The following is a 24,361-nucleotide window of genomic DNA, read 5'->3' on the forward strand; positions in this document are numbered from 1 at the left end:
ATGTCCATCGAAAGAAAAGGATTTTACAGGTAAGCTGTTTTAAAAAAACCTATTTTTCCTGTGGTTCAACGTTAAAACATATTTAAAAATTGTTAAGCAGATTCTCTAAATAGGAACTTAATGTGGTATTGAACCCCAAACCAATAATGTTTTATATTGCAGCTTACCATTAGATGTGGTGGCTGCATCAGTTTTCTGTTCTTTGGCCTTTTTTTCCACCCTCTGCTTCCACCTGGTGATCTGGCCAGTAACACACCTCCTGTATTAGTGAGATACAACTCTGGATGAATGAGCACGGGAGGCACAGCAGACAGCAGCATTGTCAGTCTGGGGGGAGGGGTATTAGCAGATTTGTTTACAATAACAACAAATTGAAGCCAAACTCCAGCTCACATTTAAGGCCCCTTTCACTCGGGGCGGATACGCTCAACGGACGATCGCTCTGTTGATCCCCTCTGAGCCGGTGGATGACAGGTCCGTCTCTACACACTGTGCACGGATGGAACTGTTAGAGCTTCGCTGTCCTCTATGGCGAGATCGGATGAAAACGGACAGCCTGTCCATTTTCATCCGATCCGCTGGACGGATGGCGAATGTATTGTTATCTGACTGTTTTGAGCGGATCTTGTCAGATCGGATGGCAGGCGGGTGTCAGCGGACACCTTTCTGCTGACATCCACCTGCCCATACAAGTCAATGGGTGGCCTTCTCAGATCCGCCTGAAAAAGGGACAGGCGGATCTTTGTGGACCGATCGTGTAAAAGGGGCCTTACAATCAGTTAAGACAAACAGTTTTTTTTTCCTTTTGGGATAAAGGTTTTACATGAATAACTAAAAGCTGATCATTTTAATCACCCCTGGCAGTGGTAAATGGATTGTTTCATCTATGTAAACTGATGCATTTTTGCTGGAGTGCTTGTGCTTTTGAAAAATAAAAGACTTGCTGGCCAGATCAAATTTTGTGAATAAGTAATTTTTCTCCTTCACGGATGGGCGCTGATGAGGCGGCACTTATGGGCACTGATTAGGTGGCACTGATAGGTGGCACGGATGGGTGGCACTGGTGGGCATAGATAGGCGGCATTGATGGGTGGCATTGATGGGCAGCAGTGATGAGCATTGATGGGCACTAGTGATGGGCAGCACTGATAGCCAGCACTGACTGGCATCAACGGGAGGCATTGGGTCCTGCTGTTGTCATTCAGTTCAGTTCTGAAAACAGCGGGAGGTATTGGGTCCTGCTGTTGTCATTCAGTTCTTTTGAGGAGGGAGCAGGGGATGGGCTGAGCTGCACTGTGTTTGACTACAGACACACACCCAAGTTTGCGAGCGAGCCTGCATGTCTGCCCCATAACAAGCTGCTTGTTATGGAGCAGACACAGAAGAGGAGGAGCCCACAACACCAACTGGGGACCCCAGAAGAGGAGGCTTGGGCCATCCTGTGCAATTCCATTGTTATCATAATAAAAAAACTTGTGAGCACTGATTGCTGGCACTTGTGGGCACAGGTGGGGCCAATTGTGGGCATTGGTTGGCACTGATTGCTGGCAGTGGCATTGCTGGCACTTAATTGTAATCGGGGCACTGATGATCGCTGCCCTGATTACATCCCTAGATGTCCTCTGTGAGGAGATGCCACTGATCAGCTCTCCTCTCCTCACAATCTGTCAGTGTGAAGCGAGGAGCGCAGATTACCGGCATCTCCGTGTTTTACATGTGACCGGCTGTGATTGAACACAGCCGACCACATGGTTAAAGAGCCGCGGCTCTTTACACAGATCGGGGTCGCGCCATGTCCTAGCAACACGGCGCGCCCATGATCGAGCAGGTGTTCTGGAGGGCCGTCATATGGCGTCTACCCAGAACGAGAGCCGCACCACCCAACCGTCATTTGATGGCCGGCGGACGGAAGAGGTTAAAGAATTATTGCCTCTGAAAAATATTACCATATTTCCCCCTTCCTGACACTTACCTGACTCCTGTATCAATCCAGCACTGTGCCTGGCTGCAGATCTTTTCTCCCTCTCCTACTGGTCTCACAGGCTTTGCTGAAAACAGCGGGAGGCATTGGGTCCTGCTGTTGTCATTCAGTTCTTTTGAGGAGGGAGCAGGGGATGGGCTGAGCTGCACTGTGTATGACTACAGACACACACCCAAGTTTGGGAGCGAGCCTGTATGTCTGCCCCATAACAAGCTGCTTGTTATGGAGCAGACACAGAAGAGGAGGAGCCCACAACACCAACTGGGGACCCCAGAAGAGGAGGCTTGGGCAATTCTGTGCAATTCCATTGGTATCGTAATAAAAAAAATAATATTTACAACCGTTTTAATCTTTTAACAAACACTATGACTCCATCATATGTATTTAATCAATGTATTTAGAGGTTTGCTTGGGGTTTAGCTTTAACCGGTTGCCATCCAGTGACGTACCACTACATCAGTTGGTTGGAAGGGTGATACCTCAGGCATCGCTGTGGCTGCAGCAATGATTGCGATATACTTTTTTGGGGCCAGCGATTCCCTTCAATGTAAATGGGGTAAGAAGCCCCCGGATTACTTTTACAGGTGGCACCCCCATCCCACCGCCGCCACCACCTTTACTGGGCTAGCCTGTGCAATCAGGGAGCCCAGTAGGGATGCAACCGATGGCATCCTGTTCCTGGGACACAGTGAGAGGAATTGATGAAGTTCCTCACACTGTGTTTCACCAGAAACCAGAAGAGATGAGGATTTAGTCACTTCCGGTTTAGGTCTTATGTAAACAAGCCACTACCGGCTTGAACAAGCATCTGATCAAACCGATCTTGGTTTGATCAGATGCCTTGGAGGGCAGAGGAGAAATCTGGGATCTAGTAGAGCCCATATCTCTTCATAAAGAGGATGTGTCACGGTCCACGCTGTCACAAAGGATGTTATTCATCCCTTCTGATAGCAATAAAAGAGATTTTTAAAAATTAAGATTTAGAGATGGTGTAATTCAAAGTAAATCGAAAATAAGAAAAAAAAAAAAAATTAAAGCGCCCCCATCCCCCCATGCTTGCATGCAACGGCAAACCCATATGTAGGTTGTGCATGCATATGTAAATGGTGTTTGCACAACACATGTGAGGTATAACTGCGAACGTTATAGCAGGAGCAATAATTCTAGCACCAGATCTCCTATGTAATGCCCCGTACACACGGTCGGATTTTCCGACGAAAAATGTTCGATGGGAGCTTGTTGTCGGAAATTCCGACCATGTGCAGGCTCCATCAGACATGTTCCATCGGAATTTCCGTCACACAAAATTTGAGATCTGGATCTCAAATTTTCCGACAACAAAATCCGTTGTCGTATATTCCGATCGTGTGTACACAATTCCAATGCACAAAGTTCCATGCATGCTCAGAATCCAGCAGAAGAGCCGCACTGGCTATTGAACTTAATTTTTCTCGGCTCGTTGTATGTGTTGTACGTCACCGCGTTCTTGACGTTCAGAGATTCCGACATTTGTGTGACCGTGTGTATGCAAGACAAGTTTGAGCCAACATCCATCGGAAAAAAATCCATGGATTTTGTTGTCGGAATGTCCTATCGTGTGTACGGGGCATAACTCTAAACTGAAAACCTGTAAAAGCTTATAACGTGTCGCCTATGGATATTTTTAAGCACCCTAGTTTGGTGCCATTCCACAAGCGTGTGCAATTTTAAGGCATGATATGTTCGGTGTAACATAATCTTTTATATTTTACCAAACAATTGGGTATTTTATATTGTGTTTGTGTGCATTTAAAGTGTATTTAAAAAAAAAAAAAAAAAACCACTGTGTTTGAAAAACCACTGCGCACATACCGTGTGACATAAGAAAATTGCGACACCCACCATTTTATTCTCTGAAGCTTCTGCTTAAAAAAATATATAATGTTTGGGGGTTCTAAGTACCAGTAATTTTCTAGCAAAAAAATGTACATATATGTGAGGAGTGTCAGAATTGGCCCGGTATTAAAGTGGTTAAAGCTGAACTTCAGGATAAGAAAATATTGTCTAAAAGCAAGCATCATGTGTATTCTTACTTGATTCTTAGTGTGCTTTGTGTATTTCTTCCAATAATCCAGTTTAAAACTTTGACTGTGTGCATGCTGGAGCTTCCTGTAATAAGGGCTGTTCACTGCTGTTCTCTCTTCTTTTGCAGCGTGACTGGGCTTGTATCTGCCCCTTCTGTAGTTTTCTCCAGGCAGCTTGTATTGGGTGGAGTGGCTGGGCCTCTCCCACTTCTTAGCCCTCTGCCTAGACTGTGTACAGTTCAGTGGTGGTATCACAGCTCGGTCCAAACAAACTTTTTAAACTTCACAAAAAGCTGGAGATCAGCTTTAATACCACTTTAATAACTTTTTTTTTTATTTTTTTATTTTTTTAAAGAAAACAAGGCAGGCGGAAAAAGAAGGTGGTGGACCCAAACAATGTTTCCAAAAATGCTGAACAGAAAGTCAAACCCCGGACAGTTCCAGATCATGAAAAAGAACACAAAGTGGTACTAAACTGTTTTTTGCCTAAATGTAACATTTGAAAATATAGGGGAAAAATACATTCTAATATATTGTATTTTTATATTTTTTTATAGTCGGGATTAAAAAACAAGCACAACCTAAAATTCATTATTACATTTTAATTATTGCATATTTAATCTTTTGTTTCCACATTTTCACATCAATGTTTAGGCTCCTTTTTTATGTTTTTCACGCTGTTCTTTGTTTAAAAAGGCAGAGTTCAGTAGTTTAATCTGAAATGTATTGAAAGTTAGAGCAGTCGTTCATGCTTCTATCCCTTCAGGGAGCCCCAGTAAAAAATGTCATTCAAGAGGCAATTTAAAAGGAAAAGCATGTTTTGTTGCTCTTTTTAGAAAACTCATAGTGCACCCCACAGGGAATCCTGTGTTATGGGCGCACTATGCATTTAAATATATTTAATTTCTTAGTGCATTCAAGTGACTATGTTGCAGATATACAAAAAAGTGCCCTCAAAAAAAGACTTAATACCCATGCTGCCACCTAATCCTGCAATTTTCACACCATGAACTACGGTCCAGCTACCAGCAGATACATGACTATAAGTCACATTAGTGACATACTGGCCAGCGGGTGGAACCACAGCATGCAGCAGGTGACACAGGCCTTCCACAAGCCCAGATGTGACTATTATGGCTGTGGTTGCTCTGCAAGAGTTTACAGATTACAGAAACTAGTGGTGGTATAGCAAAATAATGTTGATGTGATGCTCACATTTTTGCATGCTTGCTGGTCCAAGTTTTAGTTATAATTTTATATACAGATGCATAGATACTGTATCAAACGGATTGAGGTTTTATATACTGTCCATGTTTATAGATTGTGCCTTTTTAGAAGCTATTTCTGTATTCAATGGTATATTCAGTAACCCTGCTAAATGACTTATTTGAAAAGATCACTTGAAATAGGTTTTTGTTTTCAATAGGTCTGAGCAGTGGAAACATTTGCTGAGAGGAGTACTACTAAGCAACATGCAGAGCCTTTATGTGCAATAAAGAAATGTTTTTTCTCCTTTACACACATAATTACATATTAAGTAACACCATTTTTAAATCTGAACTACAGTCTAGGAGTTAAAATGCATGTAAAATTAATATTTGTGAAATGTTTTACCTGCTTAACAAGTCTTGTGATCCAGGCACCCTGTCAGACAGTATAGCCAGGTCCTGGATTGCCACCTGACCAGAACTGACCCTGGCCTGATTGGATAGTGAAGGAGAAGTAGCCCACTGATGAGTCATTAGCACTCTGTACGCAGCAAAGCTTGTTTAGCTCCCTCTCCCATCTGTAGTCCAGCTGGTCAGTGTGTGCGTGAACACAAATTCTGGCACATATACCAGTTGCATTTATAAGTAAATACAATGACCTATTAAATAACTAAACAAAAATGTGTTCTAAAACTGCCTGGAATTCAGCTTTAAAATATTCATGATCATTGACAATTACTTAAATTGATAGCTTTAACATGTATATCAATAAAAAAAAAAAAAACTATTAATTTTTTTTTAATTGAGTTAAAATTTCAACCTATATAATAGGTCTATTACACCTGTAATATATTGATTTAAACGTGACATTGATTCCTGTCTAAATGTAGCTGTTGATAAGTTTAAGTACATTTAAAGACATTGATTTTCTTAGTGCTAAATTTACAAATAATTAACCTGAAAAAGTTCCAATTAAATTGCGCTAGCTAAATGTTTGTTTTATTTTTGTATCTCCGAATTCATCCTCATTTCCAATTAATACAGACCAAAGTTAAGAGTCCAGTGAAGAAAGCTGCCAGTGTATCCTCACCGCCTGCTGAACAAGTGAATAATATGGCGGTGTCCATTTCAACCGTCACCAAGGTGGTTATTGATATTGTACCTGGTGACAATAGACAGCCATGTGATGAGCATTTGATACCCCAGTCTGAGAACGGATGCATCTCCAGGGATGTTGCGTGTAGAGTGACTCCGAACAGACCCCAAGGGCAAGACTATGAAGCAAAGCTGCAATTAAGCTCCAAGATGGAAAATAAAATTTCTTCTGTTAGCCTAGAAGATGACACCATGAAACTTTTGCAACAAGCCACCAAAGGTGATGGAAAGATTCCCCAGGTAGCTCATACTGTAGCTTTCATATTTTAAACCTTGTATGTGTATATGTCAATAATTGACTATGTTTACGGATTGCAAATAAAAGTTTGTTGCTCCTATGGTTCCGACAGACAGATTTAGTTTAAAGTTCGAACTTTTTCCTCTCCCCCCTTTTTTTTTTTTTTTTAAGCATCTGTCACTTTCAATACAGACATTGTTCTATGAATTAATTAAGTTTCATGGGGATGGGTTTCAGGCACAGTTATCCTCATGAATGCATTTTACGGTGTGTTTTTTAATACCCTTTTTGCTGTATATATGGTACAGTTTCCAGCAAACAGCTTTTGAATTGAAATAAATGTTACTGTATGTAAAATGCATTGTCACAATATAAACACACTGTAATGCCCACCCAGTGCATGGACAATTAGGTAGCGAAGCCTTTCACACTTTATGCAGCCAGGGGGTGATGTAAAATGTGACATACTGTAAATTAAACTGTATCAAGGACTAATTCACATTGCATTTATTCATACTTGCATACATCTGAATTTAAATGCGTATTAGTTACATTACATGCTCTTAGTTTGTGTTTTACATGCATTTTATATGCATATTTGCACCCTGCATTTATAAATAATTTAAAAAACCTGTAAGACACGTGAAACACATCTGCATGCGTTTTAATGCATTTCTGTATTAAATTACACTTAATTTTCCATGTATTCTTCCTATAGATGGAAGCAACGTCGATAACCCCTTTTTGTGTTATCATATAGGAAAAGCATGTTTTATTTTCTAATACTGATGATTGATTATTTTGATGATAACCTTCTACATAGTGAGTTACATTTGTACCACCTTAGTCCAGCTGCCTTATACATAAACATGAGAAAAAGTACCAAGTTACATACCTGTAACTAGAATTGGCTCCCGTTGGTGACAAGCAAGCTGCTTGTTCCTGGCCACTTCATGTTTACAGTCATGGTGGGTGCCCAAGTGTAATTCTTTTAAGATTTTTAATGGTTGGAATATACAGTATGTACATAATGTCATTTTTTTGTTAGTTCCCGCTAAACTGCATTACCTAGATCTGAATTCCAAATCTTGTCATAGACCTGAGCTGGTTGTTGCTTTACCTGAACATTTTCATCCAGATCTGGTTATCATTTTATGCCTATGGGTACCACCCATAGACATTTCATGTACACCTTACTGCAGTGTGCTAGTTTGAATGAAGTTTTATCCATGGTCCTGTAGTCTTCCTCCCCACTGATTTTAGTAGTGATCAGAGACTGTTAAAAGGCTTCTATTCTTGCCGGTCTCCAACCGGTCGCTTCACCTCCATTCTCTTAACGCTGTCCTATATAATATAGGACCAGTGGTCAATGCGGATTCTGTGTTATACATGATAAAGTCAGAGCACCCACCCACATTCAGAATGGCTGGTAATTTCCCCCTCAAGTACCCATATAACGCCATCCACTCCAAGAGTCTCCAGTTTTTTGCTAGTGTCCTTAGGTGATGGACCCCTTCTGTTGAATTTTTTTTCCACTTTTCCCTGGTTTCCCTTATCTTTGACTTGATCTTCTATCAAGATCTAACTACTTTTCACATTATTACTCTGTATTAGATCTGCCCTAGACAAAACTAGGAATATATTATAAATATGCTGGGGATTGATGGACAAATTTATTATACATTTGCTGGAGATTGATGGACAAATTTATTTTTTGGGTCAGCCCAGAGTTTTTCCTTAAATAAACAGTTCCTATTGGCTCATAGTCGCCATTTTGATTCCAACCTTCATTGAGGTCTGAGTATAAAAGGGAAAATATGATTGGTTACTTTAGAGCAGCGCAGACTTTCCTTATTCTTGGCACTGATTTGTATGTATGACTGGAAGTATTTCTGTTTTAAAGGTCCATATTGTAATACAAAGATTTTGTTCTTGTGCAGGATGTTTTGGAATCTACAGAGAAGCTCCTAGAACCATTTGTTCCAGTTACAGAACCTGTAAGTCATGTTATGTAATAAGTTAAAGCTAAATTCCAGTTTTTTTTTTTTTTAATTCTGCAAAGTTACATTGTAAGTATGCATATTCCACACCTGGCTGATCTGTGTGGAAGCAGAGAATTACTGTAGTAACCGCTGCTATTATAGTGATTTTTGCTGTCTTCTGGTCTCATGCTGAGCAGCTGCCCTGCTGCATAGTAACCACTAGGGGTCGCTTGCTCGGTATGGGCGCCATTCAGAGAATGCTTCTGCAAAACATTTTCTAATTGGATGAGGTGGAGAGGTGGGGCTCGATCTCCACCTCATTTAATGAGAGAACGCCTTGTTTTCTTTACCAAAAATTTTATTGGAAGGAAAAAAAAATGGCACTTACATGAATAAAGCAATACACATAGCATACCAATGAAGTCATTGGGTGGTCAAAAGGCAGACATAAAACACCCACGTAGGGGTGAATAAGAACATTCTTTGACAAATGAGCATATACAACTTTTTTTTAAAAATGAGAACGTAGAAGGGACTGGATCAACAGAATAATAAGGCAGATGTATTAATTAGAGTCTACGGCAACGTCTCGTCATGGATGACCAAAGGAAGTAGACAGAAAACATTAATTACCAGGCCCAGCAGGTCAGTTGATAAACCGGAATTGTAAAAAGGGGAAGGGATAGAATGCCTAGCTTAACCACTTAAGGACCAGCACTGCGTCACTGTACCCAAACAAAATTTATGTCCTTTTTTTCTCACAAATAGAGCTGTCTTTTGGTGGTATTTGATCGCCTCTGCGGTTTTTATTTTTTTCGCTATATACAAAAAAAGACCGACAATTTTGAAAAAAAAACAATATTTTTTACTTTTTGCTATTATAAATATCCCCTAAAAAAAAAATGTAAAAAAACAAATTTCTTCCTTAGTTTAGGCCGATATGTATTCTTCTACATATTTCTGGTAAAAAAATCGCAATAAGCGTATATTGATTCATTTGCGCAAAAGTTATAGCGTCTACAAAATAGGGGGTAGATTTATGGCATTTTTATTATTTTTTTCTTTTTTTTACTAGTAATGGTGGTGATCAGCGAATTTATTTTAGTGGGATTGCGGCGGACAGATTGGACACTTTTGACACTTTTTTGGGACCATTGACATTTATACAGCGATCAGAGCTAAAAATAGCCACTGATTACTGTATAAATGTCAATGGCAGGTAAGGGGTTAAGACTAGGGGGCGATCAAGGGGTTAATGTATGTCCTAGGGAGTGTATCTAACTGGGGGTGGGTGGGACTGCCTGGAGGAGGAGACCGATCGGTGTTCCTAATCAGTAAGAACAACAGATCTGTCTCCTTTCACCTGACAGAACGGAGATCTGTCTGTCTCCGATCTCCCTCTCGAGCGATCCGCCAGGCACGCACATCAGCTCCGTTGCCGTGCGCCCCCTAGATTTCTTAATTTCTTAAAGCAGCCGACATACCACGACGGCGATTCGCGCAGGGGAGCCAACCTGCCGCAGTACAACTGCGGCAGCTGGTCCTTAACCTCTTGCCAACCGCCCGCTGTCATGTGACGGTGGCAGAATAGCTTCCCTGCGCAAATCGGCGATTTAAGGGGTATAGGGGGTATACAGTAATCTGTAGCTATTTTTAGCTCTGATCGCTTTATAAAAAAAGTGTCAAGTGTCCGCCGCAATGTCGCAGTCTCGTTAAAAATCGCAGATCGCCACTGTCGTGAATAATAAGTAGTAATAAGTTGTGCCTTTTTAAGGACAGGTTTCCCGCACAATAATTATTGAGTAATTTTTAACGAGGATATTTTTAAGATACAAAATCAATCTATATGACACAGTCTGTGCATGTGAAACTTATTCACGGAGACGTGTGAGTATACGAAATAGAAATTTATTGGTTAACAAACACAAATAATCACATGAAATTAAGATACCGATTGCGTTACATGAACGTCTTGAAAATCAATAAAAACACTTGCAAAAATGGGCGTACCGTCCCTTTGACCTAATACCACCATGATAACTTCTCGGTAGAATCAATAACATTGTGAACTTGACAATTAAACAGAACGTCAGTATTTCACACGTACAACCGTTACTATACTGCAGGTAAGTAAGTGGTTAAAAATGTGAAATAAATTAGACGTTTGTATTGTTAATAAATGTGGCAACTATGCAAAAAGAAAAATATGATGAAAAATTTGAATCTTTAGAGAAAAATCTACAAGGCGGTTATTGATTCGGGAGAATGATTATCAATTGTATAATATTCAATACATCAATATTTGAGAGAACATATCAATATTTGAGAGAACATACAAGATAAAATCACATGACATAATTACCCATTCCAGGATGGCTACTGTTCCTATTGGCTGGTTACCAGAGTTAAGATGGCTGCCGTAGTTTCAAAATGGATACTCTTAAAGAGGATTTACTTCTTGTGACCTCCGAGTTCTAAGTATTAGATGTCGAGGAATCTTCATGAATGTAAAGATATGTATTCATGCATAGTGCATGAGTGTCAGTCTGGGAGTGTGTGTATCTCCCAGTGTCCCCCCTCAGGTTGGATCCCTGAGCTTCCTCCTCAGCTCTCCTCCTTTCTTTCCATTTTTTCCCTTGGCATCTTACTTGCCTCTAAATACCATTTCAGATAATAAGACCATAAAAATTATAATGGCTCTGCCCAAAAGGACGTGGCCTTCTTTCCATTGGTTTAAGAGACTTAATTATTAACCTTTCTCGTAAATTTAGTGAGTTCAAATAATACCACCTTCAACCACCAGGTGTCTTACATGTGTTTTGAGTCCATCCTTTTAAGTTAATACGTTCTATTTTCATAATGTGTATAATGGTAAGAATAGTATATACCTTTAAATGTTCTGGTAATCAGTCTAATATAAAACACATTCAGTATAATCTTGATTAATCATTTTTACATAACTGGTTATATATATGTATATATCTATAAATGTATCTTTATAAAAACTGGTCTACCTATGAAGGACACATGTTGTTATATATATTCATCAATACTACATAAAAATGATTATATGGATACCTGTATAACTTCTGGTATCTCCACTGAATATTTGTTTATCTAAGCATAGGCTACAGTCTTATATAGTTATAATCATAATTATATGTTTTTCCTAATACTAATTAGTTTCTTAAAACACTTCTACTTATGAAATCACACTTTCATATATATTTTATTCATACCAAAGTTGTTGGGTCCGCAGATGCCAAAATTATAATATGTCTCTGTGACCTACAATGTCATAGATAGTTTGAAATGACTTATAATAACCTTATAGATACTTTAAAAATAATTTTGACTTGCACCAACTTCAAATCTTTCCCACTGGATGTTTAAAGATGACTTGTTTGTCTAAACAGTTCCTAAAAATTCACACAATGGGTTTTGTTAGCCAAGGTGTTAGCTATTTAAACAGTCCCTCACTTGAACACAATAGGTTTAGGCCAGGTGAGGTTATTTCTATGTGAGAATAGTCTGTATAACCTTGTATCCTATGGCTATAAGGATAGTTTTCGTTTATTCACTAATACCATGTAAATATCTCCTTGTTTTGTGACGAGAGCAGCCATTGTTCCATGAGTTTTCCTCACAATACATGCTTGTAAAAGTCTTCAATATTTGAAGTAGTAGAAAACTTGGTAAAACATGAGAACGTCTATTTTGTCCTAAAGGTCTCCAAAAGGACAACAGTTCAATTATTGCAACATCACAGTTCATCTACTTTTTGAGGCCTAAGTATCTCTCATGTTTCTGCCAGTAAATATAAAATATATTTCTTCATGAATTCACAACACCATCATTACTAGTAAAAATCTATCCCCCCCATTTTGTAGATGCTATAACTTTTGCGCAAACCAATCAATATACGCTTATTGCGATTTTTTTTTTTTTTTTTACCAAAAATATGTAGAAGAATATATATCGGCCTAAACTGAGGAAGAATTTTTTTTTCCAATTGGGGATGTTGTTTATAGCAAAAAGTTAAAAATATTGTGGTGTTTTTTTTTTGTTTGTTTTTTTTATCAAAATTGTCGGTCTTTTTTTGTTTATAACGCAAAAAATAAAATCAGTAGTACAGGAAAAATAATAATGTTATATGTTTGAATTACCTTTTTGGTTGTAGAGACATTCATTGTAGCTTTTGCTATTTATTTAGGATGGAAATGTAGAAGCAAGTGAAATTCATCCTCGTGCTTCTGAGTCTGGGCCATCTTTATCCAGACAGAAGAGACATCGAATAAAAGAGGGGATGTTAGTCGATTCTGAGAAGGTTAGTTCTGGAAACACACAATGGGTAGTTGTTTCAATAGGAAAAGTCCTGGAGGCTGTAACTGTCAAGTACACACATACAGTATCTCACAAAAGTGAGTACACCCCTAACATTTTTTTAAAAATATTTTTTCATGTGACAACACTGAAGAAATGACACTTTGCTATAATGTAAAGTAGTGAGTGTACAGCTTGTATAACATTGTAAATTTTCTGTCCCCTCAAAATAATTTAACACACAGCCATTAATGTCTAAACTGCTGACAACAAAAGTGAGTACACCCCTAAGTGAAAATGTCCAAATTGGGCCCAATTAGCCATTTTCCCTCCCCGGTGTCATGTGACTCGTTAGTGCTACAAGGTCTTAGGTGTGAATGGGGAGCAGGTGTGTTAAATTTGGTGTTATCGCTCTCTCTCATACTGGTCACTGGAAGTTCAACATGGCACCTCATGGCAAAGAACTCTGAGGATCTGAAAAAAAGAATTGATGCTCTACATAAAGATGGCCTAGGCTATAAGAAGATCCTGAAACTAAGCTGCAGCACGGTGGCCAAGATCATACAGCGGTTTAACAGGACAGGTTCCACTCAGAACAGGCCTCGCCATGGTCAACCAAGGAAGTTGGGTGCACATACTCAGCGTCTTATCCAGAGGTTGTCTTTGGGAAATAGACATATGAAAGGGTGGGGGGTCAGCCTCTCAGTGCTCAGACCATACTCCGCACACTGCATCAAAAGCTCTGGTGAACTCCATGCCCAAGAGGGTTAAGGCAGTGCTGGAAAATAATTGTGGCAACACAAAATATTGACACTTTGGGACCCAATTTGGACATTTTCACTTAAGGGTGTACTCACTTTTGTTGCCAGCAGTTTAGACATTAATGGCTGTGTGTTGAGTTATTTTGATGGGACAGCAAATTTACACTGTTATACGAGCTGTACACTTACTACTTTACATTGCAGAAAAGTGTCATCTCTTCAGTGTTGTCACAAAGATATAATAAAATATTTACAAAAATGTGAGGGGTGTACTCACTTTTGTGAGATACTGTACATCTCTCTGTGCAGTATTGCTGCCTAGAGCTGCATTTTGTAATGACAGCCATAAAGTGTAACATTTCTTTCTGAAGGGCTAACTGACATTAGAAATCATATACCCCCATCTGGCCCTGTGATTGAAAATAGTAAATTTTGTTATCAGACCTGCCCAGTGCCAGGCAAATGCCCCAGCTTATGAAGGTTCAAATCTGATTAATGGCTGTGATGAAGTAGCTCTACTGACACTGAGGCGTTTATTTACTAAAGCTAGAGTGCAAAATCTGGTGCAACTCTGCATAGAAACCAATCAGCTTCCAGGTTTTATTGTCAAAACTTAATTGAACAAGCTGAAGTTAGCAGCTGATTGGCTACCATGCACAGCTGCACCAGATTTTGCGTACTTCAGTTTTAGTAAATTAACCCCTTTGTTACATCAGGAATTTTGAATTTGACAGACAGCAGGACCCCACAGTGGGGGTGTTTGGGAACATCTCCCCTAAATTGCACACCGCTAAATTAAAGGGGTCACAGATAACCATATTGCTGACAAAAGGGAGTTGATGGACTGGTGTGCTACAGCTGTATATAAATGAAACACTGAAACTCTGAGCTGGTGTGCTGGATTTCCTGTTAATGTTTTATTTTCTATTTCATTTTCAGTTTGGACTGGTACTGTATCTTACCGTTAGAATTGGTTAGCAAAGCCTCTTTATGTTTCACCATGCACTCCTATTTTCATGTGTAAATGTATTTAAATCACCAGCTGGGGACTTCATTCTCTTCTAGGCTAATGTGCCAGGTCCCAGACCTCTGCCTTCTCCTCCTGCCATACAACACAAAATTGTAAGAAAGTGTACAAATGGCCCCGAAAGAAAAGTTCTTGCTGAAAATCCTGTTGACAAGTCAAAACATAGCTCTGTGTTGTCTCAGGTATGTAACCATTTGTATTAGGGCCAGTTCACACCACATTCAGTCCAGTTGTTTTTTTTTTTCTGCATCAAAAATACATGGAAAGTAGGTTATATGGTTTCCAATAGCAAAGTTCATACCAGTGCGGTCCAGTTCCAGAGCATTCCAGTTCCAGAAAAAAAAAGTAAAACATGCTACATTTTTCCTGCACTGGACTGTACTGGAACATGGCAAAACTTATTAAAAACACACCAGAATGCACTGGAACACATCAAAAATGCATTAAAACCATGCATGCAGAAATGCATCCGGAACGGATCTGGAGTGTGTTTTTTGTGGTGTGAACTGACCCTTAGACATTTTACTATCTTTTGACTGAACACTTAAAATGGCCTCTTTTTGAAATAAATTTTTCACACAAGACAATTTTGTTATCTCTTTTTTTGCCAAGAATACACAAAATATATATACAGTGTGTTTTCAAATATTTTAACCACTTGGACTATAAAGCAGGAATGGGTTTAGAATTAATGCATTGAATATCTTGTAGTAGTTAGTCGCATTCAACTGAATTTGTTCTGTAATACTGAAGATTTTTCATAGCTTGTCCAAGCCACTTCATTTCTAATTTCTGATAGTAATGTCATTTTCCTGACACGCATTGTAACTGAAGAAGTGGCTTGGAGAAGCTAAGAAACCTCTTTAGCATTACAGAACAAGTCCAGCTGAATGTGACTAACTACTGCTAGATAATCCATGACTGGGACAAATTAGACCGTTCACATAACAATGATATGAATAGTTTTATTAATCAAGAATGTCATTGAAAATGCATTAAAAGAAAAAACATCAATTAAACATCAATTAAATTAATTAAATTAATATTTGGGTTGCCTTTAAAGCACAGCAGTAATGAGATTGCAGGCCACACCCCTCCCAAACGCTTTTCCCCAGATACATTGCAATTAAATTAACACTCAGGATACCAAATTTTTGGGCAAAAGAAATGGCCGCGGCACTTTATTGGTTTTTCACATTAAATATCCTTTAATACTCTTATTATCAACCAAATGACATCATGAATTCAAATAAACATCAGTTCTTACTGCTCAGTTTTCAGAACTCAAGCAGCAGTACCACATATTTTACATAGAAAATAAACAGTCCCCACAAGCTGGACTTAAGAAAAACAAGGCCGGCCCCACCCCACAGCCACGGCCATCTCAATAAAGTATTGTAAGCCTAAGTTGAAAATATCCACGTCTACATCTGAAAGGTGGACCCCGTCTCTCCTGTACAAACCTGGGATACCACCTTCCAGATCCCCGTGCCGATAGAATAACCCACCAATCGTGGGCATGAACTTTTCCAGGGCCCTGTTAATTCTTTTCCGCATCTTCTCAATGACCCTCCTCTGAGCCGAGGACAGCCATACGAGACGATAGACCACTTCAGAAAAAACAATCGTTGTACCTGGGGAAGTGACCGAAAAACAATGGAGATCCCTTTTTATCATAGACAATAAATCTAGCATTCTAACACTCCCCAAGTCATTACCCCCTAAATGAACCACTAAGATAGTAGGTGGGGGCCAAATTTGTTCAATACATATTCTAGACAAATGAAAATAAAACTGATACTATTGAAGGCCTCTTACACCTTTCCAATATAACAAAGGATTCCGGCTGCAGGGACAAGTTCACAGTGTAGGTTCTCTGGGCCGCTCTCTTACGTGCCCAATATATAAACGAATGACCCAGAATCCATACTGTGCTTAAAACCTGAAGGAATTAAACAAAAAGGTTAGGCCTGACATACAACTTAAAACACTTAGATTTCCACCTCCCCATCTCCATAATGGCCGATTCTTGTAACCCCCTCCGGGCCGCCTCTGAAGCTGCGCCAATTCTAAAGGAGCAAGAGGAAATTTTTAAATTACCCAAGCCCATTCGCTCTAGGCATTTCCTCAATACCCCATTAAACTGGTACTTGGTAAGTGGAGCTAAATTAGCGTGAATAAGGAAATGCCCTTCCCATGAGGGTCTAAACCCAATGAACAGTCGAACTGTCTCTACCAGCAAACAAACCCATTTTCCTGAGCCTGCAACGAGACCCACCTACCTCTCCCCTCTTGGTCTTTTAGATTTTTGTAGTAAAATATGCACCCCTGCTTGGTTAATCACCACTTGACTACGTAAAATTCCTGAAATACCTAGCTTACAACTAGGCACCAATTCGGAGATTCGGAAAGCCCCAAAAAATGCGAGCACAAATGCAGTTCTAAAAAGAAGCTCTTCGTAAGGTGAAAAACAAGCCACTCTTGTAACCTCGCAAAGGCCGCTAAGGATGTCAAGGGAGATCGGCCTTCTGTCATCTGGTACAAAGGTCATCCTCCTATAACCCCTGAGCGCCTGTTTTACCAAAAAGTACGATGAACACGGAGGCAGGGCCATCAACCTAAAGAAAAAAAGAGATGCCAGCTAACGTTCTCATCACATAACTACTTGACAATTGCCGTTGCATAAGCAATCACAGGAAAGCCAAAATAGAACCCTCCGATGGAGAAGCAAACTTGAAGCCATCACCACTCGCAAAGGACAACCACATCCTCCAAGCTGCTGCATAACACGACCAGGTCTTGGGGGGCTACCGAGCCCCTAAAAGCTTCCATAATCATGGTCATATCACCATCCACAGATGCTCTGGACATGGGAGGCTCTCCTCATCTGCCTCCAGAAGCAGCTGACGAAACCAATCCATCTGTAACCAAGATAATGCATCAGCTATGTTATTCAGAGTCCCTGAGGTAAACTTGGCTTTAAGCCAAATGTTACATTTTTACACAAAAAAACAACCTGCCTTAATACCTTTTTAATTACCGACAACGAACCTGATGAGAGGCAATTCACTGCAAACATGACCCCTCTATTGTCAGTCACCACCATAATACACCTGTTCGCAAACTCCCTACCCCACAATTCTAAAGCAACTAAAATAGGGAACAACTCTAAAAGTACCAGGTTCTTCATGGCCTGACTGTTAATCCACTATTCTGGCCAAGCCGCACAACACCAATGGGTTTTCCATACCGCAACAAAACCTTTGTAACCAGCCACGTCGTTGAAAAAACTAAAATCCGGGGAAAAATTAAATCCATCTGAAAAAAGGATCTCCCATTGTAATTCTCCAGGAAATTAGCCCAAACCCATAAATCATCCTTGAGAGAACTGGTCAGTCTAATATGAGCGAAAGGCGACTTCAGACCCAATATAGAAAGATAAATTCTTTGTGAAAAAAAACCTGCCCTACAGGCATAATCCTGCAAGCAAATGCCAGGACACCCAGGAGCGATTGCATATCCTTCAAACGTATTTTCATTTTCGGCAAAACCAGGGCAAATAAGGCTTTTTATATCTGCAACTTAGTCACCGGCAGGCTAAATTCCATACTGCAGGTATCAATCTGCATGCCCAGAAATTCCAATGACGTGCTAGGCAAACATGTTTTCTCTTCTGCCAACGAAATACCAAACTCATGGGCCATATCCCAAAAAGCTTGCAATAAATCAAAACAAAGTATCCCCTGGCGGTCCAATAACCAAAAAATCGTCCCGATAGTGAACCATGCTATCCCGACCTAATTGGCAACCAAGCACCCAGTGCAGAAAGGTGGAAAATGCCTCAAAATATCAACAGGACAATAAGCATCCCATGGGGAGGCACTTGTCAAAAAAAATAGCAATTGTCAAAACAAAAACCAATGAGTTGAACACAGCGGGGGAAATAGGCAGGGGGCCAAAAGCCGATTTGATATTGGCTTTAGCCAATAAAACTCCAGTACCGAACTACCTAATTTTGATAATTGCCTCCTCAAAAGTCGCGTATGATGCCGAACATAACTCCCCATTGATATCATCATTCAAAGAGCCGCCTTTAGGGAAAGATAAATGATGAATGATGCGAAATGATCCCGGCTCATTCTTGGGTACAACACCTAATGGTGAAATGCGAAAATTTTTGAATGGCAGATATTCAAACAGACCCTTCTTCTCTGCCTCATTCAATTTCTTTGAAGATTTTCTCCCTAATCACCTGGGGATACAACTCCACCGATTTTAGGTTTCCTTGTAAAACTGTTAGTGAGAAAACATGCTTTCTCCCATTTTGGGTACCTGACCAGCCACAGGTGCATTTTTTCCAGCCTCACTGGAGTGCAGGCTTTTTTGAAAAATCTTTCATCCCTTGACTAGTTCCCGCATTTGCGTTTTTCCTGAAACACTTTATTACAGGGTGTGTCCCAGCACAATAGGAACATTCGTGCCTGTATCTGCACGCAGTATTCCAACAACATTGGCCTTCGTTAAAAGCAAAACAGCCTTTCCTATACTTCTGGTTCAAAGGATTGACTGAGGTTTGCTTAGGCATGACTTGCTTCTGTGGCAAAATCAAATTGAGCCACAACCCTACGTCTTTCATTCCCCATTTAGGGGACGCATGAATAGACAGCTAATGCCTAAATGACTCCTCATAATAGTACCAACCCAATCCGCCAAAATTTTTGTAAGCTTCCAAAATGTAGTCTAAGTGCTGAAATAATCCCCACGTATTTCCCGGTGTTTCTCCGCCGTTACTCCACAATAAACACAATAAGCCTGCAGCCAACTGTGGAATGACCTAGGTATTGTTCTACGCCTACCCTCTTCGCTCTTCTTCCCCCTCCTAGCAGACTTTACTGCAAAGTCCTTGTGAAAAGGAAGGAGCAAGAGTATATCTATAAACTCTCCCTTCCATATTTTCTCCTTTACTGCCGTGCTTAAATGATAGTCTAGGGGGGAAATCTCACAAGGCATAGCATCCTTCATGGAAATTTCAGGGACAGTGAACCTAACAGGTGCAGCCGTCGGCAATGTCCCAGGAACTGGTAACTGATTCTGATTTCCAACAATAACCACAGCATCGGGCACAGGCTGTGCAAAAATATATTCACACTTGGAAATTCAGAAACAGCAGCATCTGAAGGGTTCACTGGGTAGCTAGGAGTTGAAATTACAGTATTAACAGGAAAATTTTTGACACTTTAAGGGGACAAGGACTTTATCAGAGACAACAAAGAATCTACTAATCCAGACAATACAAGTAATTGACTTGACTCACCAGATGCTGGAGGCTGCACTGCCTCCTGACTAGCTTCCCCCTCCAGCAGTGCTCTCCTTTCTGGGACTTGTGGTGCCTGCCGGCTGGCAACACCTGTGGCACTTCAGCATGCGAGCTTCCCTGCTGCACTAAAACAACCTCCTGCTGTTCCTGAGCCGGTGACTCGGGCGACCGCCTTCTTTGGTTTCTCCCTGCGGGTTGTCTCTCCTTGCCCCTCCGACCTCCCCTCGCCGCAGCTGATGGGGAATAGGTCCTTCTCTTCTTGCTGACTCATCCACTCCGCCCCGCCATGCCTCCTCCTACTGCCTCTCTGCTCACTGGCATCATACGAACCTCTTTGGCTTCTTCCGTGGCCCATCGGCTCCTCTCTGGAGGAATACTGCATCTAGGTCTCCCAGGCTGGACAGGTACTCCCTCTCGAGGAGCCGAACTCCTCTGCGGTGTCTGTGTAAACTCCGCTGATGGACCGCTGCTACTGCTATGAACCAGCCTCTCTTCTTCCCTTTCAGTGGCAGACAAGCAGCAGCGCAGCCACGATTCTCCTCCCACTCTGCTTGCCTTCTCGAGCAACTGTCTGATGAGGGCTTTCATGGCGACACAGAATGAGCTTTCCTCTTCTTGTCTTGACCGCCAGGAAAGAGGAAGAAACCTATTCTCAGTCCTTGAACAGCCTTCCCCAGTCTTCCAGAAAATTCACTGGATTCTCATTGGTCCCCCAGCCCAACTATCTCTGAATCCTTAAAGGGGACAGCACCCATAATATTTGTAAAAGTAAATGCTGACTTCCCTAAATAAATTAATAAAAAATGAGAAGGGGTGGCCACAATCTCAAAGTGGGCCCATATTGTGCCCCCTTTATACATTCTCCTAGGAATACTTTCATGAAGTTTGTGAAAGTATTAACGTGGTAAGTTCCAAGTCTACTAAAGAACTTACCACAATTTCACTACAGGCTCTGACTGTATGAATTGCTTTTTTCCATGGAAGTAATTCCAGATTGGCTCAACTAATGTTCAGATCAAGGCACAGTAATGATCATACTTCTGATTAAAGAACATCTAAGCTTAAGAACAAGCAAATGTAATATATTGCAGCTTATTAATCCTTATTTGTGATCATTTCTTTTTTGCAAGCACAAAAAATACCTGTCGATCCTGTTTGAAATCCAATGTGTCTATAACTTCCTGTGCACTAACCTGAAATCTTTAAAAATGCTCTCAGCCTTCCCAGCTATCTTCTATCTAGTTAATATAAACACACACACACACACACACACACACACACACACACACACACCAATGTAAAGGGGATGAGGAGAAGAGAGTGCAAATCAGGGGAGCAGCTAAGAGTAACAATGCTGCTCCTTTGCTGATACATTACAGTGAGAGAGCGTTGTCATAGTAGGACAGGAAGTGTGTTATTGGCAGGATCACCAGGTGAAAAGAAAAGCAAGAGTTGAGAAAATGAATGCAGTCACCACATCTAAGGACTTATAATTTGCAATACAATACATTTTTGGTTTAAATACACTTTATGCATATTTTAATTTGGTTAAAGATCATACAAACTCATCAAAATTGTACTGTTATAGAACTATACTGATTTAAAATGTTCTAAAACAATCCTGGGCCTCAACTAACCAAGTGAAAACATGTATATTAAAACTTTTTTTTTCCGAGAATGCATTTTGCAGTAAATTATCTAAAATTGCTTCCACCATTCTGTTTTATTACACTTCAGGTTAACCTATAAATACCATTTTTAATTTATTTTTGGCTTCCACAAGCTTCATGCAGGTTTTATTGTGTATAGTAGTGAGTTCTGCGCCGTGCAGAAAGCTGAACAAATCTGTTTAACAGGTGGGGTATCATTTGACTTTCAATATATATATTCAAGTGTGTATTCCTGTTTATGTTCCTTTAGGATCATCGCCCTTTGTCAGCAAGAGAGAGAAGAAGATTAAAACAGTCTCAGGAAGAAATATCTTTCTCTGGTAAGTTTCTCATATTATATATATTATGCTGTTTTTCAAGTGACTGTCCATGGATTCCTTTTGGTCCATCATTATAATGGGCTGCCTAACTGGCCAAGAGGAATGTTTGTCAGGGGGAAGCTTTAAAATTGCCAAGATGTCCTATAGCTTTGCTCAGTCAGAGTAGCCCAGCAGTCTGGCAGAGTGGGGGCATGTTACTTTACTTTATACTGTATCTTTCAGCCGCTTTTCTTTTCTATGAAAATAACAGTCCATTTAACATGGCTTAATCTATTGTTTTCCTTTGTGTATTGGGCTTTTTATGCTTTCTGTATGCATGGCAATTATCTTCAAAATAAGTGACATCTGTCATTGCTGACATTCTAAAAATGCCAGTTGCCCAGCTTCTATGCTGATCCACTTGTTTCTGTCAGAGGTAGTGGACCCCTCTTGTGTCAGCAGGCATATACAGGCCCTAAAGACAGCTGAGCCACAGAGTCTAGGGAACTGGTTAGTGTTCCCCAGTAGGGATGGGCGAACGGTTTGGCCCGAGCATAAGTTCAGGCCGAACTTTCGTCGTTCGGCGAATATCCGAATAAACGTTTGTTCGCCCCCCCGAACCGACCACAATGCATTGCGGCACTAAAGAGTGCATTGCAAGCCCTGATTGGCTGAAGCAGTGAAAGCTTCAGCCATTCAGGGCACAGAGCACTGTCAGAGTCATTATTAGACACTGTCATCATGGCTTTATCCAATCATGGCTCATTCCCGCCCCACAGTATAAAAGTATTCTTTCAATGGCAGCCATTTGCGGCGTGATTTTGGCACGGCGAGAGCTAGAACAGGGCTCTGTTCAGTGCTTTAGTTAGTGTGCTATACTGTGCTATTTTGCTTCAGTTGTCAGTGTAGAATATTAGTTTAGTGTCAGTCTAGGGATAGTGTGAGTGTAGTGAGGAGGACCATCATTCAGCTTTGCATAGTGTGCAGCTAGAGTTGGGACAGCTCAGATAATTTCACTGTAGTGTAGTGAGACCGTGTCATTCATACATACGTTAGTGTAGAGTAGGGACAGCTCATATAGTTTCAGTGTAGTGTAGTGAGACCGTGTCAGTAATCTTTACATTAGTGTATAGCTAGAGTAGGGACAGTTCAGATAGCGTCGGTGTAGTGATGGTTGAACACCGTCTATTTGATTGCGTTACTGACAGTTTAACTTCATTTACTTCTGTGTGTGTTACTGACAATTTAACGCCATATATTTCTGTGTGTGTTACTGCCAGTTTAACGCCATATAGTTTTGTGTGCACTACTGCCAGTTTAACGCCATATAGTTTTGTGCGTTGCTGTACGTTTGGCGCATTATATTGCAGTATATTATAGTGTATCCGTGGAGTGTGTCTTTGTAGTGTGAGTGCTAAAATTAAAGCGCACCAAACACCTCTTTACATTAATTAAAGTGCATCTACGTACAGATTTCAACTTCTTCTTTACATTTGCTTATAAGCACTGCCTCTCCCTCCCAATAATGTCTGGGAGGACAACAAGGAGAGGCAGACGTTCCCATGGCACTGTAAGGGGGCCAGCAACAAATGTGTCCACAGGCAAAGGTGGACGTGGTGGTCAGTCCTCAAGCAGGGCATCATTTCCTCTGTTTAGTAAGTTTGCCCGTGGTATCCAGCCACAGCATGCAGAGGAGGTGGTGGACTGGCTTACTAAACCTTCCTCATCCTCCTCATCCTCTGTCACGCAAGCAGAGACAATAGTGCAGTCCCCTGCAGTTGCCAGAGTGGATAAACCTGCCACCTTGTCCACATCTATTTCTGCCATAGCCCCAACATCAGCCATTGAGGAGTCAGCTGATTTATTTGACCATAGCATCAGCCACTTGCTCCTTGATGATGCCCAGCCATTACTGGATTCAGATGTTGGTTCTGAGGTTGAGGATGACCGGAACATGAGCCTAGAGAGAGGGAGGAACACTGGTAGACAAATTGGCATTCATGTTCCCCAAGCCGCAGCGTATTGCCAAGTTGTCTCCAGTGGTAATGATGAAGATGGAGGAGATGGAGATGATAATGATGATGAGGTCACTGATGCGACTTTGGTGCCAGATAGAGCAGAGGAGGAAACTGAAGGTGAGGCGGCACAACCCCAAGGAGGCCAACATCAAGAAAGAGTAGAGAGCAGCCACCCTATTCCATCACGTTCTGCAGCTGTTATCTCCCGGCCCACTCCCCAGAGCTCAGCTTTCTGTGCCTTTTTCAGCACATCTGCAGCAGATCGCACTGTTGCTATCTGTAAACTGTGTCTCAGGCACATCAAATGTGGCAAAAACAC

The 24,361-nt window shown here is 40.8% G+C and overlaps 1 protein-coding gene across 2 annotated transcripts in view; it reads left to right on the forward strand.

Annotated features, from left to right (window-relative positions):
* NEK4 (NIMA related kinase 4) overlaps positions 1 to 24,361 on the forward strand; it is a 158,168-nt gene that overhangs the window by 61,985 nt on the left and 71,822 nt on the right. Inside the window, exons 6-11 of one of the 2 annotated variants that reach the window (XM_073592424.1) lie at positions 4,400 to 4,511; positions 6,297 to 6,647; positions 8,586 to 8,642; positions 12,841 to 12,954; positions 14,777 to 14,920; positions 21,976 to 22,045. In XM_073592424.1, the coding sequence (XP_073448525.1) occupies positions 4,400 to 4,511; positions 6,297 to 6,647; positions 8,586 to 8,642; positions 12,841 to 12,954; positions 14,777 to 14,920; positions 21,976 to 22,045 (848 nt within the window). The remainder of the gene's footprint in view (positions 1 to 4,399; positions 4,512 to 6,296; positions 6,648 to 8,585; positions 8,643 to 12,840; positions 12,955 to 14,776; positions 14,921 to 21,975; positions 22,046 to 24,361) is intronic. The other variant, XM_073592425.1, reaches the window with a different exon arrangement.

The sequence above is a fragment of the Aquarana catesbeiana genome, linkage group LG07 (genome assembly GCF_042186555.1).
Source record: "Aquarana catesbeiana isolate 2022-GZ linkage group LG07, ASM4218655v1, whole genome shotgun sequence".
NCBI classification, from domain to species: domain Eukaryota; kingdom Metazoa; phylum Chordata; class Amphibia; order Anura; family Ranidae; genus Aquarana; species Aquarana catesbeiana.